The sequence below is a fragment of the Urocitellus parryii genome, chromosome 8 (genome assembly GCF_045843805.1).
Source record: "Urocitellus parryii isolate mUroPar1 chromosome 8, mUroPar1.hap1, whole genome shotgun sequence".
Lineage (NCBI taxonomy): Eukaryota > Metazoa > Chordata > Mammalia > Rodentia > Sciuridae > Urocitellus > Urocitellus parryii.
The window spans coordinates 111,420,130-111,440,871 of NC_135538.1; the positions used below are offsets into that span (position 1 = coordinate 111,420,130).

Consider the following 20,742-nt stretch of genomic DNA (forward strand, 5'->3'; position numbering starts at 1 on the left):
TTGCAGCATAAAACAAAAGAAAATCAAAACCATAAATTAAAGAATATGAGAATGAAAATTCTAGGCTGAAAAGACTAAAAATTCATGGTATCTATAATAATACAAACTTCATCTCTATCTTTAAGCCTAATATATTTCACTTTCTTTAGATTTTCCTTTATGTCTTTTAATAAAGTTTTATAATAGTCTACAGATGTCTCAGAAATCTATTCTTTTTCAAACATAATGTAGGATGAACAGAAAAAGTGAATTTTTCTCTTTTTTCCCCCTCTAGGTTTTCTGAAGCAAAGGCCTTGGGAGAAAGTATAAATGAAGCAAGAAGTAAAATTGGTAAGCAGACGATATTGTGCGAGCCTCTTTGACAGATGGTGACAGTCAGACCATCGTGTGCCTCCGAGTAGCCACGACATCTAGTTCTAGGAGAGGCCCTGCCAAGGAAGCCGCTCTCAGGGGCTCTTCCTGGGGAGTTTGCTGTCCCTCCACCACCCTTCAGGAACGCACTTCCTTTTATCTGAACTTGAACTCCTCATCCTCATGCAGGCCTGAGTTCTAGCACACCAAAGAGAAAGTCCCGCCGTTCCCTGCTGTTCTGACAGTGGCTCAGCTTGTCATTACTGTATGATGATAGCGATGCTATTTCTTATTTCCAAGTGCTGTGCACACCTTTACACCTGCCAAACCTCAGGCTTAGCATTTGGGGCCCAGGTATGCATTTTTCAGCATCACTCATAAAGCCGTGGGAGGAAGAGAAGCAAAAATAAACCCGTGTGTCTGCCTGGGACACAAGCAGCCGAGCAGGGCTCCCCCACTTAGGAGAGCATGTCTGGAAAGGAGTCGTTAAGGCAAGTGGCAAACTTGAAGCCTGAGGGCCTCAAATCCTGTTCAAAGTGAGAGGAAGAGGTTTCCCGTATCCTAAGCTACAAGACTCCACAGACTTGAGGCATTTTCCAGACTTGAGGCAGCTTCACAGAGGAAATCTCTCTGCCTTCACCTCTGCTCAGGAAAGCAGGAGTTACCTGTGTGCAGCTGACCCCCAGTTCCCACCCCACCCCATCTTCCTCTCTCCACAGGGGGAGGACAGAAGCTACTGTAAGTGTCCCCTCGACTTGCCCTGCAGAATGTAGGAAATCATGATAGCCTCAGCCGATCTAAGTCTGGGAACAGAGCCCCGTGTTTCCCTCTGTGATAAAGGCAGAACGGTGCGGTTGCCAGGCCCCGAGTCACAGAGAATCTTTGCATCTCAGGGGTTGTTAACCTAAAGTTCAGAATTATGGATGGTGACACATGCCCCTGGATTTTCACGAACCTGAAGCTGAAATTTAGCACTGCCTTCAGTGATGAATGTAGACAGCAGACCCCAGCAGAAATGGCAGCACCTGCCATCAGTGGAAATCACAGTAATTTCATTTCACAATGAGGCAGTCTTTGTAAAACATCTTTTCTGCTCATCGGTACTTCAAAATTGCAGTAGTTACTAGACTTACCATTAGATCTTGTTATTTAATCCATTTAGATGAAAGTACATAGGTATTTCTATATCAGAAAGTTTCAAAATTTTGTAAATTATTTCATTATAATTGGTTTCTCCTATAAGAGTATGTATTTTATTCACCTAAAATCATTATTCAGAGAAAGAGTCAATACCTTCTTCAGACTATTAGAAGATTTCTGGCACACACACACACACACACACAAAAAAAAATTTGCAAACCTGTTTCTTGACCTGATTCCCCAACTCCCTAAAACTGCATGTAAAAAACTGAGGCTTCAAGATACGTGTGTTTTTTCTGGAGATAATATCTAGAGCTTATCCAGCTCCCAAAGAGGTCAGTGACCCAAACCTATAAGGAAAATGATACTAAGCTATTGGGCCCTCTGCTTCAGGCAGGAAAGCAGAGGCCCTGGGGAGGGGCAGCCCAGTCCTGGAAAGCAGGGTAGGGGCCTTCTAGCTGACATGGCTGCCTGGAAGGGAGAGGAGGCAGGGAGGAAAAGGGAAGCAGATTTCGGTGGATCCAGGCCCATCTGTCAACATGGTGTGACCCCAAGTTCTCTATAATTTCGGTGTAGAAATATGTGTTGATGGATCTAGTTTGCCATATTATCAAAGTTAGGCAGGTCAGAGGGTGCCCTACTTCTATGCAAGTTGTGCTCAGAAAATAACAAGTAGAGCTCACACCAGTATTGAGACTCAAGCTTTCATTGTGAACAGAGAATTGGCTGGTCCAGAGGTGTTAGTAAAACCAATGGCACTCCCTCTTCATCTTATGCAAATTGCAAACTAAGCCCCACCTCCTGGCCACCACCTTTCAAATTGGGTTCTTAATCCAAGAAATCCCAGGAGGGTTGCAGTACTTGACCACAAGGAGAAGCCACCATCATAGTATCGCAGACATCAGGTCAAGATTAAGGGAGTATGGGTGAAACGGGTACACATATTTAAAATTTCCAAGACAAACTTGAAGGAAAATGTTTTTTAGGAAATTTATTATGTGATTGCAGTTTTCCTAGGGGAAAAAAATAAGTCAAGTGGAGTCTGCCATCCCCAAGGAGTGCCTTAGTGAATCCAGGAGGCAGGATCACAGCACAGATGTACCATGACATGGGATGGTGACTCAGCACCGCTCCCAACTGGGCCACATCCTGCCTCTGGGCCCCGAGGCGGGCTTGGAATGCCAGGCAGTGCATTTGTAATTGGCGCACGGACAGGGAACCAAATCTGTGCTGTGTTCTATGGATTGGCCAACCCATGTGTTTGGAGATTCAGAGGCCACTGTCTCCACGGCAACTTGCTTTTTCTGATATTGTGACCTAGAATTGCTTCTTGAGTTTCATTCTCAAAAACCCCTAAAGGCTTCCTATTCAGTAGTGACCACATAACATCCCACTTTTACAAGGTCAGTCCATCCTTTTTAGAAGCCAACCCAACTAGGTAGGTAAACTGTTGCCATCAATCCTGAGATGGAAACAAGTTGAAATAGAAATGGAAGAAATAACCAATTTAGATTCTCCCTGAAAAATAACAGGGTCTTTGTTTGTGTAGGAGAGCCATTGTCCTTGTCTTTACCTGTCCCATTTAGAAGGGCATCTGGCAGCTCTTCATCACACCATCCATGCTGTGAGCGCGTTCATACACACTCTACCTCCATCGTTTCGTGTTCCAAAATGCAGTGAGGCCAACCATGGGCCAAGAAGCCACCTGCGGTAGAGGCGGTGGCATCGGGCTGGCATTTTCTGACTGCAGGATCCTGGCACTCGCCTTTCCAGTGTCCCACCACTGGCTGCATTGTCTTCGGCATCAAAGGACAATGAACAGGCTGTTCCTTGGTGTGAGGCCCACTCCTAAAGCAGGCCAGGTGCTTTGGAAGCGGGTGAAAGAGTTTGACTGACCCCCCTGGCTCCCCCCAGGCCCTCCTAAATGAAAATGACCACTGCAGAAGGCCGCCCAGGAGGCTTTCACTAGTGAGCTGCTCAGTAATCCATTCAAAAATCATAGGCAGTGTACTAGAAGAAGCTGTTAGTGAAAGGTGAGATAAAAAAACAAACACTTGAAAACACTCGCAAAATGTTCTGGCAATTTTCTTTACTTCCTAATTCAAAGAAGGACTCCAACCCACGATTTGAACAATACTCTTTTAAATGTTTCCAGCATACATTTGGGATTCAGGAAATCATTTCTCAGATTTTTCAGCAGGATAAAAAGGACTATTTTCCTCTTTTTCAGTTCTCTGCCTGTTCTGCATTCAGTTTTTGCTTGAGGCTTACTGCTTCTGGTATCTTTTCCTAGAAAAAAAGATAATCTCCATTTCATTTTGCTAGATTATGATGACCTGACGCTTTTGTTTCTATTGTTGCCAGCTTCAAATAACAAGGACAGCAAGGACAATAGCAGCCTCCACCATTTATGGAGCCCTTACTCCATGGCAGGCTGAGAACTTGACCTACATTATCTCATTTAATCCTCACAGGGAAGACATGACCTTTAAGGTGGGTACTAGTTGCACATTCCAAATCCAAAAATTCAAAATCAAAAATGCTCTGAAATCTGAAATTGTTTGAGAGCCACATGGTGGATTTTGAATCTTCAGACTTGGGATGCTCAACCAGTAAAGTCTATGGAAATATTCCAAACCTGAAAATGTATTATCATACGTCATAGATTCTAACACACATAATTTTTACACTCTTTATACCTGTGATATGAGAATACGCTTAGTCATCCCATTTGGTTATTTTTTCACATTAAAAAACCTCTGTAAGGGAGCCTACATCCTGAGAACAAATCTTTACTCCTCACACTTCAGATAGAGCCCTAATATCCAGACTATACAAAGAACTCAAAAAATTAGACAATAAGATAACAAATAACCCAATCAACAAATGGGCCAAGGACCTGAACAGACACTTCTCAGAGGAGGACATACAATCAATCAATAAGTACATGAAAAAATGCTTACCATCGCTAGCATTCAGAGAAATGCAAATCAAAACCACCCTAAGATACCATCTCACTCCAGTAAGATTGACAGCCATTATGAAGTCAAACAACAACAAGTGCTGGCGAGGATGTGGGGAAAAGGGTACTCTTGTACATTGCTGGTGGGACTGCAAATTGGTGCGGCCCATTTGGAAAGCAGTATGGAGATTTCTTGGAAAGCTGGGAATGGAACCACCATTTGACCCAGCTATTCCCCTTCTCGGTCTATTCCCTAAAGACCTAATAAGAGCATGCTACAGGGACACTGCTACATCGATGTTCATAGCAGCACAATTCACAATAGCAAGACTGTGGAAGCAGCCTAGATGCCCTTCAATATGCGAATGGATAAAAAAAATGTGGCATTTATACACAATGGAGTATTACTCTGCATTAAAAAATGACAAAATCATAGAATTTGGAGGGAAATGGATGGCATTAGAGCAGATTATGCTAAGTGAAGCCAGCCAATCCCTAAAAAACAAATGCCAAATGACTTCTTTGATATAAGGGGAGTAACTAAGGACAGAGTAGGGACGAAGAGCTTGAGAAGAAGATTAACATTAAACAGGGATGAGAGGTGGGAGGGAAAGGGAGAGAGAAGGGAAATTGCATGGAAATGGAAGGTGATCCTCAGGGTTATACAAAATTACATACAAGAGGAAGTGAGGGGTAAGGGAAGAATAATACAAGTGGAAGAAATGATTTACAGTAGAGGGGGGTAGAGAGAGAAGAGGGGAGGGGAGGGGAGGGGAGGGGGGATAGTAGAGAATAGGACAGACAGCAGAATACATCAGACACTAGAATGGCAATATGTAAATCAATGGAAGTGTAACTGATGTGATACAGCAATCTGTATACGGGGTAAAATTGGGAGTTCATAACCCACTTGAATCAAACTGTGAAGTATGATATGTCAAGAGCTATGTAATGTTTTGAACCACCAACAATAAATAAAAAAAAAAAACCTCTGTAATAGGTCTTAAGGTAGATGTAGTCTTAGAATCTATGAAATAATGGTATTTTCATTATTTTACAGAATTTTTTAAAAATGGAGTTCAGTGAAATTAGAATTAAAATCCACTTCTGTCCAAACCCAAAACTTTTAAGCCCCATATGCTATCTCCACAAGTTCAAGTTTACCTAACATTTATGTTTTTTGCTAAGTTTAAATTTTCCCTAAGCCATTACTCAGTTTTCCTGAATCTTTGGCCTTTATCATTGCGAGAGGCTGAACCTAGACCTGGTTCAGGGGCTACAGAAAATTAAGACTCTTTGTGACATGATACAGGAGGAGGCCCAGGTTGTGGGAGCAGATGGGCCTGCTCTTGTTCACACCTGCCCGGAGGAAGGAACTCCTAGTTTTTTCTAGTTTGCATTAAGGTTCCTGTGGGCATGCAGCATCTCTGGTAGGATTCAGTGTCCATATGGGTTTCAGATATCGCTTTTTTATCATTTGGAGAACAGCAGTGAAGGTGTGTCTTCAGGTTCCTTATGGTTCCAACTGGATGGGTTTACAGATGCTTCAGAAAATGCAAAAGAATTCAAAGTGTGAACTTAGATGAGGTTTAGTAAAATTAGATGTAACCAAGTATTTATGCTTAAGTACCGTAACCGGCACAAATAAAGACTAGAGAAAGCCTGATTAAGGGTAGGCATAGATGTCATCAGAGACCAGGAGATAAAAGTTTATTACTCTAAAGTTAAAAAAAATTAAATAATGATAATATCTCAAAAGTAAGAAATGCGCAAGCCAAACTTCTCCCTTCTGTGCCCAGCAATTCCAGGCCCACACTGCATTGCGTTTCCTAGGTAACTCCTGCTCTCCACAAGAAGAGAGATGATTCAGTGGAAAGCAGCTAAAGTGATGATTAAGGTGTTACAAGTAGATTTTTGCTTCATTAAGTGATTCACCACCGATTTATTTTAAATATAAACCCAGTTTGTGTATTAGAGTATTTAGTTTGATGTTTAAATTACATTTATTAAAAATTTTCAATTAATTTGCATCCAGTTTGCATAGGCCAGGATGTTTGCCTATAAGCATAAAAAGTAATTTATTGCCTCATGTAACTGAGAAGTCTAAGGAGTAAAACTGGCTTTGAATATGTTCTCTCTCCTTCTCCTCTCCTTTTCTCTCTCCATATCTTAGTTCTGCTCAACTAAGCTATCTGATGGCCTCTCCCCATTAAGTAGCAAGGTACCCCTGGAGGCTCCAGTGTACATGGTCTGTAGAATAGTTCTAAGAAATGATCTTTCCCAACAACATTGGCCAAAGTCCCTGCAGGGAGGAACCATCTACCTGGCTTCTGTTGTGGGCCCTCTCTGAACATCCTCCCTGCCTCTGGGTGCTCGGAGCATTCTGATTGACTGGCCTAGGTCGCGTGCTGCTCCTCTGGTGAGCGCCTAGCCCATCGGCACCATTACAGACACTGAGCAGGGTTAGTAAGGAATGAAAGAGGCATCCTTCTTCAAAGGAAGAAATGCTGGGCATACAAAAATCATGTTCACTACAAATGTTACAGAAATCGGTGGCCTGGAACAAGAGACATCTGTAAAAAAATGGATAATTCCTATTAGGAAAGGTAACAGACTTATTTGTCCAGGGGAAAAAAAAAAAACGAGAAGACTATGAATAGGAAAAATTTAAAACTTGTTTTAAGTGCAGGTGCTTCTGCTATAATATATACAAATACATAACAATAAATACCACCATTTTTTACAACTATAATGTACCAATAAAAAATATGGAAAAAGAAAAAGAGCAGAGATTGTAGAAAAAATAAGATTGGAGGAAGAACTCTCAAAATCCATGTTATATCTCTAACTAGAATTCTATCAATGACCATTCAGTAACAATAATGACATAGTAGGCATGTTAGGTTCCTGATACATAAGGAAATACCATATAAAACATCAAATATTTTTTCCAAAATAAGAATATCATGATAGAAGAGGATATAAGGAAGGTTGAGGATGCTAAATTATGGAGATATGAACAGCCACACAAAGCTGGGGAGAATGGCATAATCAGCATTTATATATATTTTTTAAAGTTGTTGATGGATCTTTATTTTATTTACTTTTATGTGATGCTGAGAATCAAACCCAGTGCCTTATACATGCTAGGCAAGTGCTTTACCACTGAGCCACAACCCCAGCCTCTGTAATCAGCATTTCTAAGAGCAAACACATGGCTACCCTGGACCACAGAAGGGAATGTGGGGAGGGGGGAAGGTGCTTAGGTCTGTGCTTCTCCTCAGCTTCCTGCACTCAGCTGCTTTTATCTGGTGTTGCAAAACTTTAGCTTATTAGGGAAAAAAATCCTATATGAACAATGGAATTTATATAAAAAATCCTATATGAACAATGGAAATTATATAACGTAATTTCCCTGTTAGCCAATTGCAGGTGAGCTAATTATTGCTAAGAAATATAGGTGCAAGAGAGCTTACTTTTATTATTTAATGTTATACAGAAGTACCAATAAATTGTAATTCAGTATTCAAGAGACTCAAGAAAGAAGAAACAATTTTCAGTTACATTGAAGTATATTTGATTGTGTGAAAGAATATTTTGTCAAGAAGGTAATTAAATGGATAGAGATCCTGGGAATCTTGAAAAGCAGAATAGGAAAATATCTTTCTATGATGACTCAGGGTATCTAGAGAAAAAAAGAGCAAAGATGACTTCTTAAGATCCCTTCTGTAACAATTCCGGTGTCACTGAAATTGCAGAATGTTCCAAGACATGCAGTTATCTGAGTGACAGCTCATAACCGGTATGACTGATGTCCTCATGAAATTGATTGAATGTTTTGCTGTCATAGTTTGGAAATCAAACAAAAACATGATTTGATACAAGCTGGAGGCTGTAGAGTGCATTCACTGACAAGCAGTAACACTAATAATCATTGTGTACAGAGGAGGAAGCAATGATTTGGTTGGAAAGGCAGCAAATCAAGATGGATGGCTGCCTCCTGGGAGTCCTGACAGAGTAGTCTTACCTTAGTGAGTAAACCAGGGCCCAGGACCTGGCCTCAGCTCAGTGGGCTCAGGAAGACTGACCTGTACCAATCATACACGACAAGCCTAAAAAGCAATTCATTAATTTACCAGGGTGAATATTTTTTTGTAGACAGGAACTCTTAATCATCTCCATCTAAGGCACCTCCTCCCAAAGAACAAACTAGATTAGTTATTGAAAGACTGATAAATGGACATCTCCAACCACAAAGATAATCAAAACAAAGACAAGTAGGCAGTATTGAGAGAGAGGTTCTCATAGTGGTGAAGACTCCCAGGGTGTCCATTGCCCACAGGAACCAGTATGTCTATGTCAGTTCTAGTTCTGGGTTCAGCCCCTGTCCTCTATGGACCGTGTGCATTCACCATTACAACCTGCCTCATCTACTATCCAGACTGACCAGTTACCTTCTATATATAATGCCCTTTCTCCAGATAAGATTAAATATGTGGTATATGTTTTCTTACTAAAATATAATTATATCCCAACCCTACTGAGATAGGGATTTTGGATAAAGGGGGAGATATACTGAGTCTCATAGGAAATGCCCATGAGCCACTAAGATTTGCACAAAGCTCTCAAAATCAATATCATCTCCTGAGTGACATGCCCTTGACCCATGCTCTTGTAAAATGAGAGCAGTGTTCAAATGTAGGAAAAACTGGAGGAAAATTACACAACTCTGCCCTGGCACCAGCCCTCTATAAATACTAACACCCTACACCAACAGGTTGCCGTCTCTCCCTCTGGAGATGGCCCGCATCCCCTTTCAAAGTATATTCCTTGCTTTAGCCCCATTCTCCCTGAATATGTATCTACTTTCCTAAATGAAGCTCTGTCTATGCCATCAACTGGCACATTCTGAAATTCTTTTCCAACACCCCTCTGGTGCTGAGTCAAGTCTTCTCTGAGAACTCCTGGGACCCTTCTTCGGAGATGTGTCTTCTCCCATGATACCACCTCTGAATGATGAACCCCCAAGTCACATTGCACAGTGTTTTGTATCACAAAAACAATAATTTTTAGTTTGGCCCTTGATTTTCAGAAATAGAAACCCAGTTGAGCTTAGATTTAGGATGCTTGTATAGTGATGCTGAAAAATCTCATCAGGACACTGTATTAAGAGCTAGCCCCTTCAAACTGAATGGGAGCCAGAACTAGGACCTGGGAGTCATCAGGAACCACAGTGCCCCAGAGCGTGTGTCTTCATGCCCCCTCGGAGCCTCTCACTACCTGTGTGTGTCTGTCCTCACAACCTGCCAGTCCTGCTGACCATAGCTGCTGCCTTCTCATGACTGGTCTCCCTTGGCCCCAACTGTACCTGAAAGTATCCTTTATCTTTCAGTCCCCAAGGCAAATAAGCTAATTATTTGCTTGGTTTTTTAACTAAAGTATAAAAAAGAGAAACCTACTGACCCAATTGATGTTTTCTAGTCCTTCAGGATAGAAGCTACTGGCAGGCTTAAGAATGTTCTGTCTTGGGTCAGAAACCACCCCCTAGTCCAGGCACTATGGCCAGAGAGGAAAAATGGTATCATATGTCAGAAAGTAGCCCACCGAGGCAAAAAAGTGTGTGATAAGAGGTTTCTCTTTTTTCAAAAAAAGAATGGGTAGTCCAGGCACAACGATGGATATCTGGCACCCTCTTGGGTGACACTAATTCCTTAATTTCCACATTCTCAAAGAAGCACCTTACTGCAGTATAGGAGTGAGTGATTTATGTATGTTTGTCTTGTATCCTGCTACTTTGCTGAATTTGTTTATTAGTTCTAGAAGTCATCTAAATATAGAATCATACAATCAGCAAACAAAGATAATTTGACTTCTTTTCCTATTCATGTCCCTTTAACTTCCTTCTCTTATCTGATTGCTCCAGCAAGAGTTTCAAGGACTGTGTTAAACAGGAGTGGTAACTGGACATCCTTGTCTTGTTCCTGATTTTAGAGGGAATGTTTTCAGTTTTTCTTCCTTCAGTATGACATTGGTCTTGGGTTTGTCATATATAGTCTTTAAAATGTTGAAGTAAGTTCCTTCTATTCTAGTTATACTTTTAATACAAATGGGTGGTGGAATATTTATGTAGTGAATTTCATTTATTGATTTGCAAATGTTGAACCAACCTGGCATCCCTCAGATGAAACCCACTTGATCATGGTGTGCTATCTTTTGAATGTGTTTTTTTAATACAGTTTGCCAATATTTCATTAAGAATTTTTGCATCTACATTCACCAGGGATGTGGGTCTGCCGTTTTCTTTCTTAATATATCTTTGGATTTGGTAACAAGGTAGTACTGGCTTCATAGGATGAATTTGACAGTGTTCTCTCCCTTTTTATTCCATGGAATAATTTGAAGAGGGTTGGCATTAGTTCTTCTTTAAAGGTCTGGTAGAATTCAGCCAAGCATTTGTGTGGTCCTGGGCTTTTCTTTGTTAGAAGACTTTTTATCACTGCTTCAATCACATTGCTGGATCTTGGCCTGTTTAAGTTTTCTATATCCTCATGGTTTCCTCTGGGTAGATCGATCACTTCCCTGTATGCCAACAATGAATCTGCTGAGAAGGAAATCAGGAAACCTATCCCATTCACAGTGACTGCAAAAAAAAAAAAAAAAAAAAAAAAACCTTGGGAATAGATCTAACAAGGAGGTAAAAGATAACAGAAACTCTAGAACCCTGAAGAAAGAAATTGAAGAAGACCTTAGAAAAGCAAAAACCTCCCATAGCCTTGGATAGGCAGAATTCATATTGTCAAAATGGCCATCCTACCAAAAGCAGTATACAGAGTCAATAAATCCCCATCAAAATACCAATGACATTCTTCACAGAACTAGAGAAAAACAGTTCTAAAATTCATTTGGAAGAATAAATGACCCAGAACAGCCCAAGTCATCCTGAGCAAGAAGAGTGACGCTGTGGGTATCACAAGACTGGGTCTCAAATAATACCACAGAGCTCTAGTAACAAGAACAGCATGGCGTCTTGTTTATTGTTGTCTTAGCGTGATCCCTGCCCTAGGTATGCCTTGTCCAGTCACCTGCCATCTGCCACTGTGGACCCCTGGGCTCCTGTGATGCTGAATGCTCTTAACTGTCCATGCCCCACCTGACAAAGAACAAGGACTTTGGGTCACTTCCCCAAACTTTGCCCTCTTTCAGCAGGAAGCAGCTTGGAGATGTCATCTCCCATTTGTCCATAAAAATGGAGCATAGAGATTGACAGGGAGGAAATGTGACAGAGCTCCACCTGATGCTGCTCTGCCACTGCAACTTATTTTTCACACTTTACATTTTTATGGATTCTTTTTAGTTACACATGACAGTAGAATCCATTTTGATATAATTACACAAGCATTGAATGTCTTATCATAATTAGAACCTCATCCTTGTGGCTGTACATGATGATGAGATTCACTGTGGTGTATTCATATAAGTACACAGAAAGTTATGTCAAATCATCCACCGTCTTTCCTTTTCCTGTCTCCCCTCCCTTCCCTTCAATCCCCTTTTACTGTACTTTTATTCTTCCCCTCCCCCCTATTGTGGATTAGCTTCCACATATCAGAGAAAACATTTGACCTTTGGTTTTTGGGGATCGGCTTTTTCAGTTAGCATGATATTCTTCAGATCCATCCATTTACTGGCAAATGTCATAAAATCATTTTTCATAGTGGTTGAGTAATACTGGTGTATATACTGTTGTGTATACACCACACTTTCTTTATTCATCTGTTGAAGGGCACCTAGGTTGGCTCCATTGCCTAGCTATTGTGAATTGAGCTGCTATAAACATTGATGTGACTGCATCACTATAGTATGCTGTTTTGTTTTGGTTCTTAATGGACATGTTTCTTTCTCTTCCTCTCTCCCTGCTCTCCCCTAAACTCTCTCCCTCCCTAATCTCAGAGGAGACAGGATTACCCTTCTTGCCCATCCTTGGCAGATTTATCTGCCCTTGAGTACACACCCACCATAGGAATGAAGTAATCCAGACTTTGGGGAAGGTCTCAGAAATTACCATCTCCCAAATTAACAAGCGAATTCCAACTCCAACAGAGAACACATGGAATGTAGCCTTTGAATCACCTCTTTAAAGCTCCATGTTCCTGCTGATGGACAGAATCACAGTCTCCAGGACAGTGTTTCTCCTTTGCTAGCAAAGCAATAAAACTTCTTTTTCCTTTAAAAATAAAAAAGCATGATATTGGCACCAAAACAGATACGAAGACCAGTGGAACAGAATAGGAGGCATAAAGACAAATTCACATGGATACAGTTGTCTGATACTTGGCAAAGGCACCACAAACTACACTGGAGAAAAGAGCCTTTTTAAAAAAAAAAAAATGGCACTGAGAAAACTGGGTATCCATATGTAGAAGAATGAAACTAGATCCCTATGTCTCACCTGCACAAAAATCAACTCAAAGTGAATCAAAGACCTAGGAATTAGACCAGGTACTTTGTAACTGCCGGAAGAAAACATAGGCTCAACACTCACATTTGATGCAGACACTGATTTCTTTAGTAATACTCCCAAGCAAAAAAAATTAAACTGAGAATCGATATGTGTCATGGCATCAAATTTAAAAGCTTCTACATGGCAAAGGAAACAAAAACCTGAAGAGAGAGTCTACAGAATGGGGACTACACCTCAGAAAGGGGATGAATATCCAGAATATATAAAGAACTCAAAAACTTAACTCCAAAAAACTAAATGACCCAATTAATAAATGGACAAAGAACTAACAGACATTTCTCAAAATAAATGAAAACAGCCAACAAATATATGAAAAAATGTTCAGCATCCCTAGAAATCAGGGAAATGCAAATCAAAACTGCGTTGAGATTTCATCTCCTTCCAGTCAGAATTGCAGTCATCAAGAATGCAAATCAGAATATATGCTGGTGAGGACGTGGGGGGAAAGGCACACTATACATTGTAAACGAGACTGCAAATTAGTACAATCTCCACTCTGGAAAGCAGTGTGGAGATGCCTCAAAAAACTAGGAGTGAAATCACAATATGATCCAGTTCTCCCACTCCTCAGGATTTATATGAAAGAAACAATGTCAGCATATACTTTAGAGTAAAACCACCTCAGTGTTAATAGCAGCACAATTCATCATAGCCAAGTTATAGAACCAGTCCAGACACTCATCAAGAGATGAATGAATAGGAAAATATTGTATATATACCCAGTGGAGTTTTACTGAATCATGAAAAAAAATAAAATTAGGGCATTTGCCAGTAAATGCATAGAACTGGAGGATATCATGCTAAGTGAAATTGGCCACACTCAAAAAGTCAAGGCTCGATAATGTTTTCTCTCATATGTGGAAGCTAAATCAAAATAAGGGAATAAAAAGAGGGATGGAATTCTATAAAAATTGAAGAGGGATCAGTGGAGCAGGGGAAGGGGCTTGAGAAAGAATGGAGGGACAGGAAAAGAGAAGAAGAATGGACCAAAAATGGACCAAATTATGCTTTGTACAAATTCAAATATACCACAGTGAATTTCACCTCTATGCACATCTACAAAGAACTGATTTTAAAAAAACTATAAAGAATAGAAGACCAGTGGAGTAGAGGAAGAATAACAGGAGGTGAGGGAATGGGGGAAGACTAGAGACTGAAATGGAGCAAATTATATTCCATGTGTGTATGATCATGTCAAAGTGAACCTCAATGTGATGTACAGCCATAATGCACTAATAAAAAAAATAAAATCAAAAAAGAAGCGCCTTACCCTTGCCCCTTTGTTTTGCCAACAGTAATAGTGATTGGCTTTGTAAGGTGTGTTATCAATCAATGGTTTTCATTTTATTATTTTTACATAGTCAAATACATTGATCTTGTCTTGTCCGACTTCCTCCATTGCTTTCGTACTTAGAAATGGCCACTGTAATAGTGATAACAAGGACTTGCTCATTGCCAAGTATCTTTTTAATATTTTCCTAAATATCCTTGTAGGTTTTTTTTATTGTTCCATTTTTCACATTCAATTCATTTAGGATTTATTATGTAATATGGCATAAGTAGAGACTCTAGGTTGAATTATTTCAAATGGCCAATTTTCCCCAAACCTTTTTCATTTTAATGAAATGTCTTCAAATAAAATTTCTTCCCCTCCTAGAAGGCTCATTTCATATTTTCAGAAGGAGGCTGATGCCTTCTAACCTCATCAGAACAGTAATGGACAGCCTCGACATGATAATTTCCTCCTAGTATTTCAAAAGCAACTTTGCCAGCAGATACTATTATGTATATCTGAGAATGATCCTGCAGAGAAGTGTCAGCTCTACATAAGCCAGGCAGCTGATGGATGCCCAGGGAACAGGGACACATCTTTAAGTAGGTGGTCCCTCCAGGCTCAGCACTCTTAAGGAAAAGTGACTAAATACAGTAGCCTGCGCTGGGCTCAACTTCCTGATCTGCCCATGAAGACAGTTGGAAACATGTTGTTTCACTTCTAAGGAGGAAAATGTATTTCATTGTCTTATGTATTTTTATTGACTAGAAGGGGATTAGTTGTAGCCGGATTCAAGTGGAGCAGGGGTTTTGTCAGTAAAACTGAACAGGGAATAGCTATAATCGAACAGGGAATAGCTACAAGTAGCAAAGGATTTGCTGTGTCTATGGCTGACCACCCTTGAAAATATTGATGAGCACCTGCTGAAATCCACCAATATCTTCAAAGACGGAGAACATGCAAAACTGAGATGTCCCTCCTCTCCCAGCGACCGCTTCGCCCAGGGTGGAGATGGCCTCATTAGCTACTGGCTGCACGTAATGACATGACCCCCTGGGCCAGACCCACTCTCTGCCGCACCGTCTGTACCATGACTTATTTAAGCCTTGCTAAAAATATGCATGTCACTCAGCACTCCCTTTCTGGCAGGTACATGTCAGCGATTGGACAACATTTGAAAAGTAAAGATGCTCTCAGGCACATCCAGCTGCATCCCTGATTAAGCAGTCAAGGAACAAAAGCCCGGCACTGTAGTTTATATGGGGAAAGTTGTAACAGGCCCCAGGCAGCTGCCCAAGTGAGACTGAAAGGGTGGCCAGAGGTCAGACAACTAGGAGTACCAGGGGGACTTCCCAAAGTCTGGTATCAATGTTTGAACAGAACTAGGAGGGATTTCCTAAAAGAACCGGGAGTAAACAGAGAAGTCAGTGGCCAGCCATCCTGTGTCTGAGCACAGAATTCAGGCCAGCAAGAGTCAAAGAGTTAGAGACCCCACTGTAACAGAAATGATTACCTTTCACAGGGCTATTGCCACTATTGCCTTATTACAGATGAAGAAACTGAGGCTTAGGGAGATGAATAAACATGCCCAATAATATATAGCTAATAAGGGGTGGAGCCAGTACTTGAGCCCCATTTCTCTTGGGTTCCAAGGTCAGTGCCTGGGTCAGATGTCAGGAAAACTCACAACCCAACTAAGAAGCAGGCATTAGGTCACTACTGTCTAGGTGCCAGGGAATGTCACATATCTTCTCTAAGTTCAAGTTGATGAGGAAAAGGAACCTTTCCTCTGTCTGTACCCACAGGGAGATAATAAAGGAAGGAGGCAGAGAGCTTCATGGGAATGGGAGACTCCACCAAGGCAGGGCCAGCCTTCCTTCCTGGGATCTCTCCTCCAATCTGAAGTTTAGGTCGTCCTGGATTCTTGGGATGGGGATGGTTTTGTCTCCTTTTATTGCACAAATGATTTTTGGGTGCAATGTATCACCCTGACCTGTGGGTGACACCTTCCAAGATCCCCAGTAGATGCTTGAAACTGTGGATAGTACTAAATCCTATGTGTACTGGGGTTTTTCCTATGTGTACATACCTATGATGAAGTTTAACTTTTTAAAATAGAAATAGTAAGAGACGAACAGCCTTAAGTAATTATAAAATAGAGCGATTTTAATGCTCATTAATAAAAGTTATGGGGATGTGGTCTCTCTCCCTCTCAAAATATCTCATTGTAATATATTTACCCTTCTTTTTGTAAGGACTCAAAATAATTAAAGGAAGCACATCATGACTTCTCGTTGGCTTATCTGAATTGCCAACATCACTATTCTTGCATTTTGGGATCATATTAAGTCAAATAAGGTGTGTACTGCTCAAGCATTAAGTGTGTTTGCAGCTGCTGAATTTGGCAGGTCAGATCTGATAGATAGACAATAAAAACACTGTCTTTATACAAGATAGTGTTTGTTTTAGTAATAATATGAAAGCAAAAACAAAAGTGAAAGGTGAGCCAGGAAGAGAAGAAAACGCATCACCAGATCGGGGAAACACCAGCCCCTCAAGTCATGTAGCTGGGGAGCCCCAGGTTAGCTTACAGGGTCTCAACTGGGAAGTCCCAGGCAGAGCATCCTCTCTACAGGTGAGGCTCCAATTCTTATTCCCAAAGGGGCTCTGAAAATACAAGTTAGAACAAAGAAAGCTCTTCTAAAACCTGCATGACCTACTGAGCCCTTCAAGGACACTTTATCCCGCCAAGGACTAGCCAGATCCCTAAGAGTGTTACCCTTGAGATAAGTGAATGTCTCTGAGTTCTCCTGAATGAGCCAAACCCACCCAGAAATCGGCATTCTTGAGATGTTCTAATCAAGGATGTACAAAGGTCACCGCAGGCACGTGGATGGGGAAGGACTTTAATGTTTTCCTTGGCGCTTTAAGGGGTCACTTGAATCCAAGCCTGCAACACTGTGACATCCATCAGACAACTGAGATTGCTGCTCAGTGACTAATGAGCAGATAGCGCGCGCAGCGTCTGGGTACACTGGACAAAGGGATGATTTCCACCTGGGTGGGACAGCACAGCCCTGCGTGTGCACATGTGCTTCCTGGAGATAGATGCCAGGAAGTAGAATTGGGGGGAACAACAGTGTATTTTTTTAATTTTCATGAGTCCTCCCAGTTGTCTGCCCCAGGGGTTCCACTGGACAGAAGAACAACACATAATTTTAAACTGTTAGAATTATTTATTTCTAGAATTTTCCATTTAATATTTTCAGACTGGTGTTAACTGCCAATAACTGAAACCTCAGAAAACAAAACCCAGCATGGAAGCAGGTACTATTGTAAGGGGGGTCCAGCGGAGCGGGGGTCCGGCGGAGCGTCAGAGGGAGAGACCACACAAGAGACTTACTCCATGCAATTGGCAAAAGGGGATTTATTGGGGATCCATTCCAGCGCGCTGGGGCTCCGTGCTTACTCAAGAAGGGAGAGCAGCCCAGAGCCCAGAGCAAAGGTCAAGCAGAGCTTAAGTACACTTTTTGGAGAGGGCAGTGGGCTTTGCATACATCAGAACAAATCATCATGAGGCGCGGGGAAATTGAACAACAACTCTGAGACGTGATTGGCACATTCATTGGCGGGAACAGGTCGGGTGGGGGTGATTGGTCATTTGTAAGCGGGGTACACATTCAAACTGATTGGTCCGGGCCCTGTGAGGAACTGCACAGGGCCCTAGGCTAAATGGCCAGTAGGGCATTGTTTTAACTATCTCAGTAATTTCAGGTTCTGGGTGTAACAGAGGAACTTAATAATACCTAATCTTTTACATTCAAGCTTTCCAGCTTAGAAACTTTACCCTTTCACTATTGTATGTCTCAAAATGTAAGAGTCCTCTTTTGTTTCCTTTCTCCCAGTACCAATCCTGTACCTCTGCAGAGGCATGTAGCCACCTTCAACAATGTCATGAGTTTCCTTTCATACTCTTCTGTGTATTTGTAGAGAGAGATGATAGACAATTCACAGAGATATCTTGTTTTGTCTCACAATATACATGTTGTTCTACACCTTGATTTTCTCACTTAGCAGTGAGTATGCTTTTACCTCTTACCATTTTTGAAGGTTAATAAAATATAATCAGTTGAACTTGTCCATTATAACAAACATTTCACTTTTTATGTTTGTGACGAATGAGGCATGCATTTTTTTGTGTACAAATGTACTTCCTGGAGATAGATGCCAGGAAGTAGAATTGGAGGGAACAACAGTGTATTTTTTTTAATTTTCACGAGTCCTCCCTGTTGTCTGCCCCAGGGGTTCCATTGGTTGATATTCCCGTCAGTGTGGCAGTACCATCTCCCTGCATTCTTGCTCATACATGATAATATCAGCCATTTTAGTTTTTGCCAGTTGGAGAGCAAAAATATGGTATTTCATGACTGTTTTAATTTGCATTTCCCAAACAGCTGGTGAAACTGAGTGCTTATTCGTGTATCTCATATTCTTTGCTGATGGGTTAGCTGGATTTCTCTTCTTGATTTGTAGGAGCTCTCTGTGTCCTCTGGATATTGGCCTTTGTCTATGGAATATCTAGCAGATGTTTTCTTCCAGTCTGTCACTTATTTTAATTTTTTCTTAAGATCTCTGAAAGAACCCTAGGACAGTTACTGTTCCCTATTTTTCAAAACACAGGTCATGGATTAGACTGGTTTGTTTGCTCTTCTTCTTTTTTTTTTTTTTAAGTTTTTATGAACTGGGAATTATCGACCCCCACCTCACCACAACACTGCCCCAAGGAAGATATGCACAGTAACTTTGGTCACCTGGCACAGATGGCCACTAAAACATAATGGTCAAATGCAGACATGGTGATTTCAGATCATTTGTCTTGTAGCCAGTAACCACTACACGAATAAATGACTCCTTATACAGATGGTTAAACCTTTTGCCAGACCGCAGCTTGGTGATTTTACAGCTGAAAATGTAAGTTTTGTAATGAAGTAAAGACTGATTTTGCTAATTTGATCTTTATTGAAGACATCGTTAATGATGCTTGAATATTTTTAAAATTTAATAGTGATTTGGAAAACAACTTATTAACACATGTTGAGATGTTATTGAAGTCTAGAAAACCTCCTAATACATAATTGGAATGTAGCAGTACCCAGCAACTCATTAGCAAACACAAGGTCCTTGGGTACTCCCTTCTGTTGGAAAGCAAAAGCAAATAATTAAGGAATGACTACAGAAATGGATAATGTACCAAATAAATTTAGAGGCAAGGGACATCAAAACATAAAGTTTATTAATTGCTTGCACCAGCAGTGTAAAGCAAGGCCAGGTCCATGTTAGAGGTTGTGAAATGATGTATTCCTTGAAGAAAATTGGGGGGAAATACATCAAAGGGGAGAGTTGTGAGGGGTTCAGCTTCTCCTCACCCCACTGAGGTACTCAACTAAGCCTTTGCTAATTCCCATGAGAGAGAAGACGCCATGATGCAGAAAGGGCTCCAACAGCTAGCAGGCCAGGGGTCCTCTCCAAAGGGGAGAGCTGAATTGAGGAAAGCCCTTGACTGGGACAATCTACAACAAGAAAATAATGACAACACAGTCACACATCTCTTAACGACGGGGATGTATCTGAGAAGTGCATAGTGAGGAGATTTCAACATTGTGCTAACATCATCGGGTGGACCCACACTAATATGCACCGTGGAACAGGCCATATGCTCTAGTGGGACCACTCTCATGCATGCAGTTCATCATTGACCAAAACATTGTTAGGTGACCCATGACTGTACAGTGCTGCTATGGGGGGCGGGGGGGGTGCAGATGAAGGACTTCAGAATCAGGTTGGACTCAAACTGCTGCCAAGGCTGCAAAGCTGCTCAACTGCTAAAGAATCCAAGGATGCTGATTCCAAATGAGAGAACACCCTTGACGGGAGGCTGTGGTAGTGAGGGAGAAAGCTGACCAGAAGTTAACCACTTATAAATTAGAATTCTGGGCAATGAGAAGTAAAGATTGCATATAAAACCTCAGCTCCAGGGGAGTCTCTCCCCCTTACCCTGCTCAAAAACCTTTGAGGCAAAGCAAAGGCAAACAAAAACATCCATGCCCCTTAGTCTAACATCCCAAACCCTTTCTCCATGTTGATGCAAGATGCACATATTTATAGGGGGCAGCAGCTTGCCTGTTAAAAAATCATATTGTCTAAACATTTCTCTGCATCTTGTTTTTTGCTAATATATGTAAAATCTCTCCCTCTCTTTCTTTCTCTCTGTAATGTGTGTGTGTGTGTATACACATATATGTATGTACATATGAAATCCTTCCAAATCAACTGGTATGGGTATAATTCATTCCTTTTAGTGGATGATTTGTGTTGAATGGGTGTGTCATAACACATGTCATCATTTTCCAGTTGACATATATTTGCTTTCCTTCCATTATTTTTTGTTATATAACATATACTGCAGTAAACACCAATGTACATGTATTCTTACAT

The 20,742-nt window shown here is 41.1% G+C and overlaps 1 protein-coding gene across 1 annotated transcript in view; it reads left to right on the forward strand.

Annotated features, from left to right (window-relative positions):
- Kif6 (kinesin family member 6) overlaps nt 1-20,742 on the forward strand; it is a 417,840-nt gene that overhangs the window by 338,013 nt on the left and 59,085 nt on the right. The window contains exon 15 of the mRNA XM_077801497.1: nt 275-330. Coding sequence (XP_077657623.1) covers nt 275-330 — 56 coding nt within the window. The remainder of the gene's footprint in view (nt 1-274; nt 331-20,742) is intronic.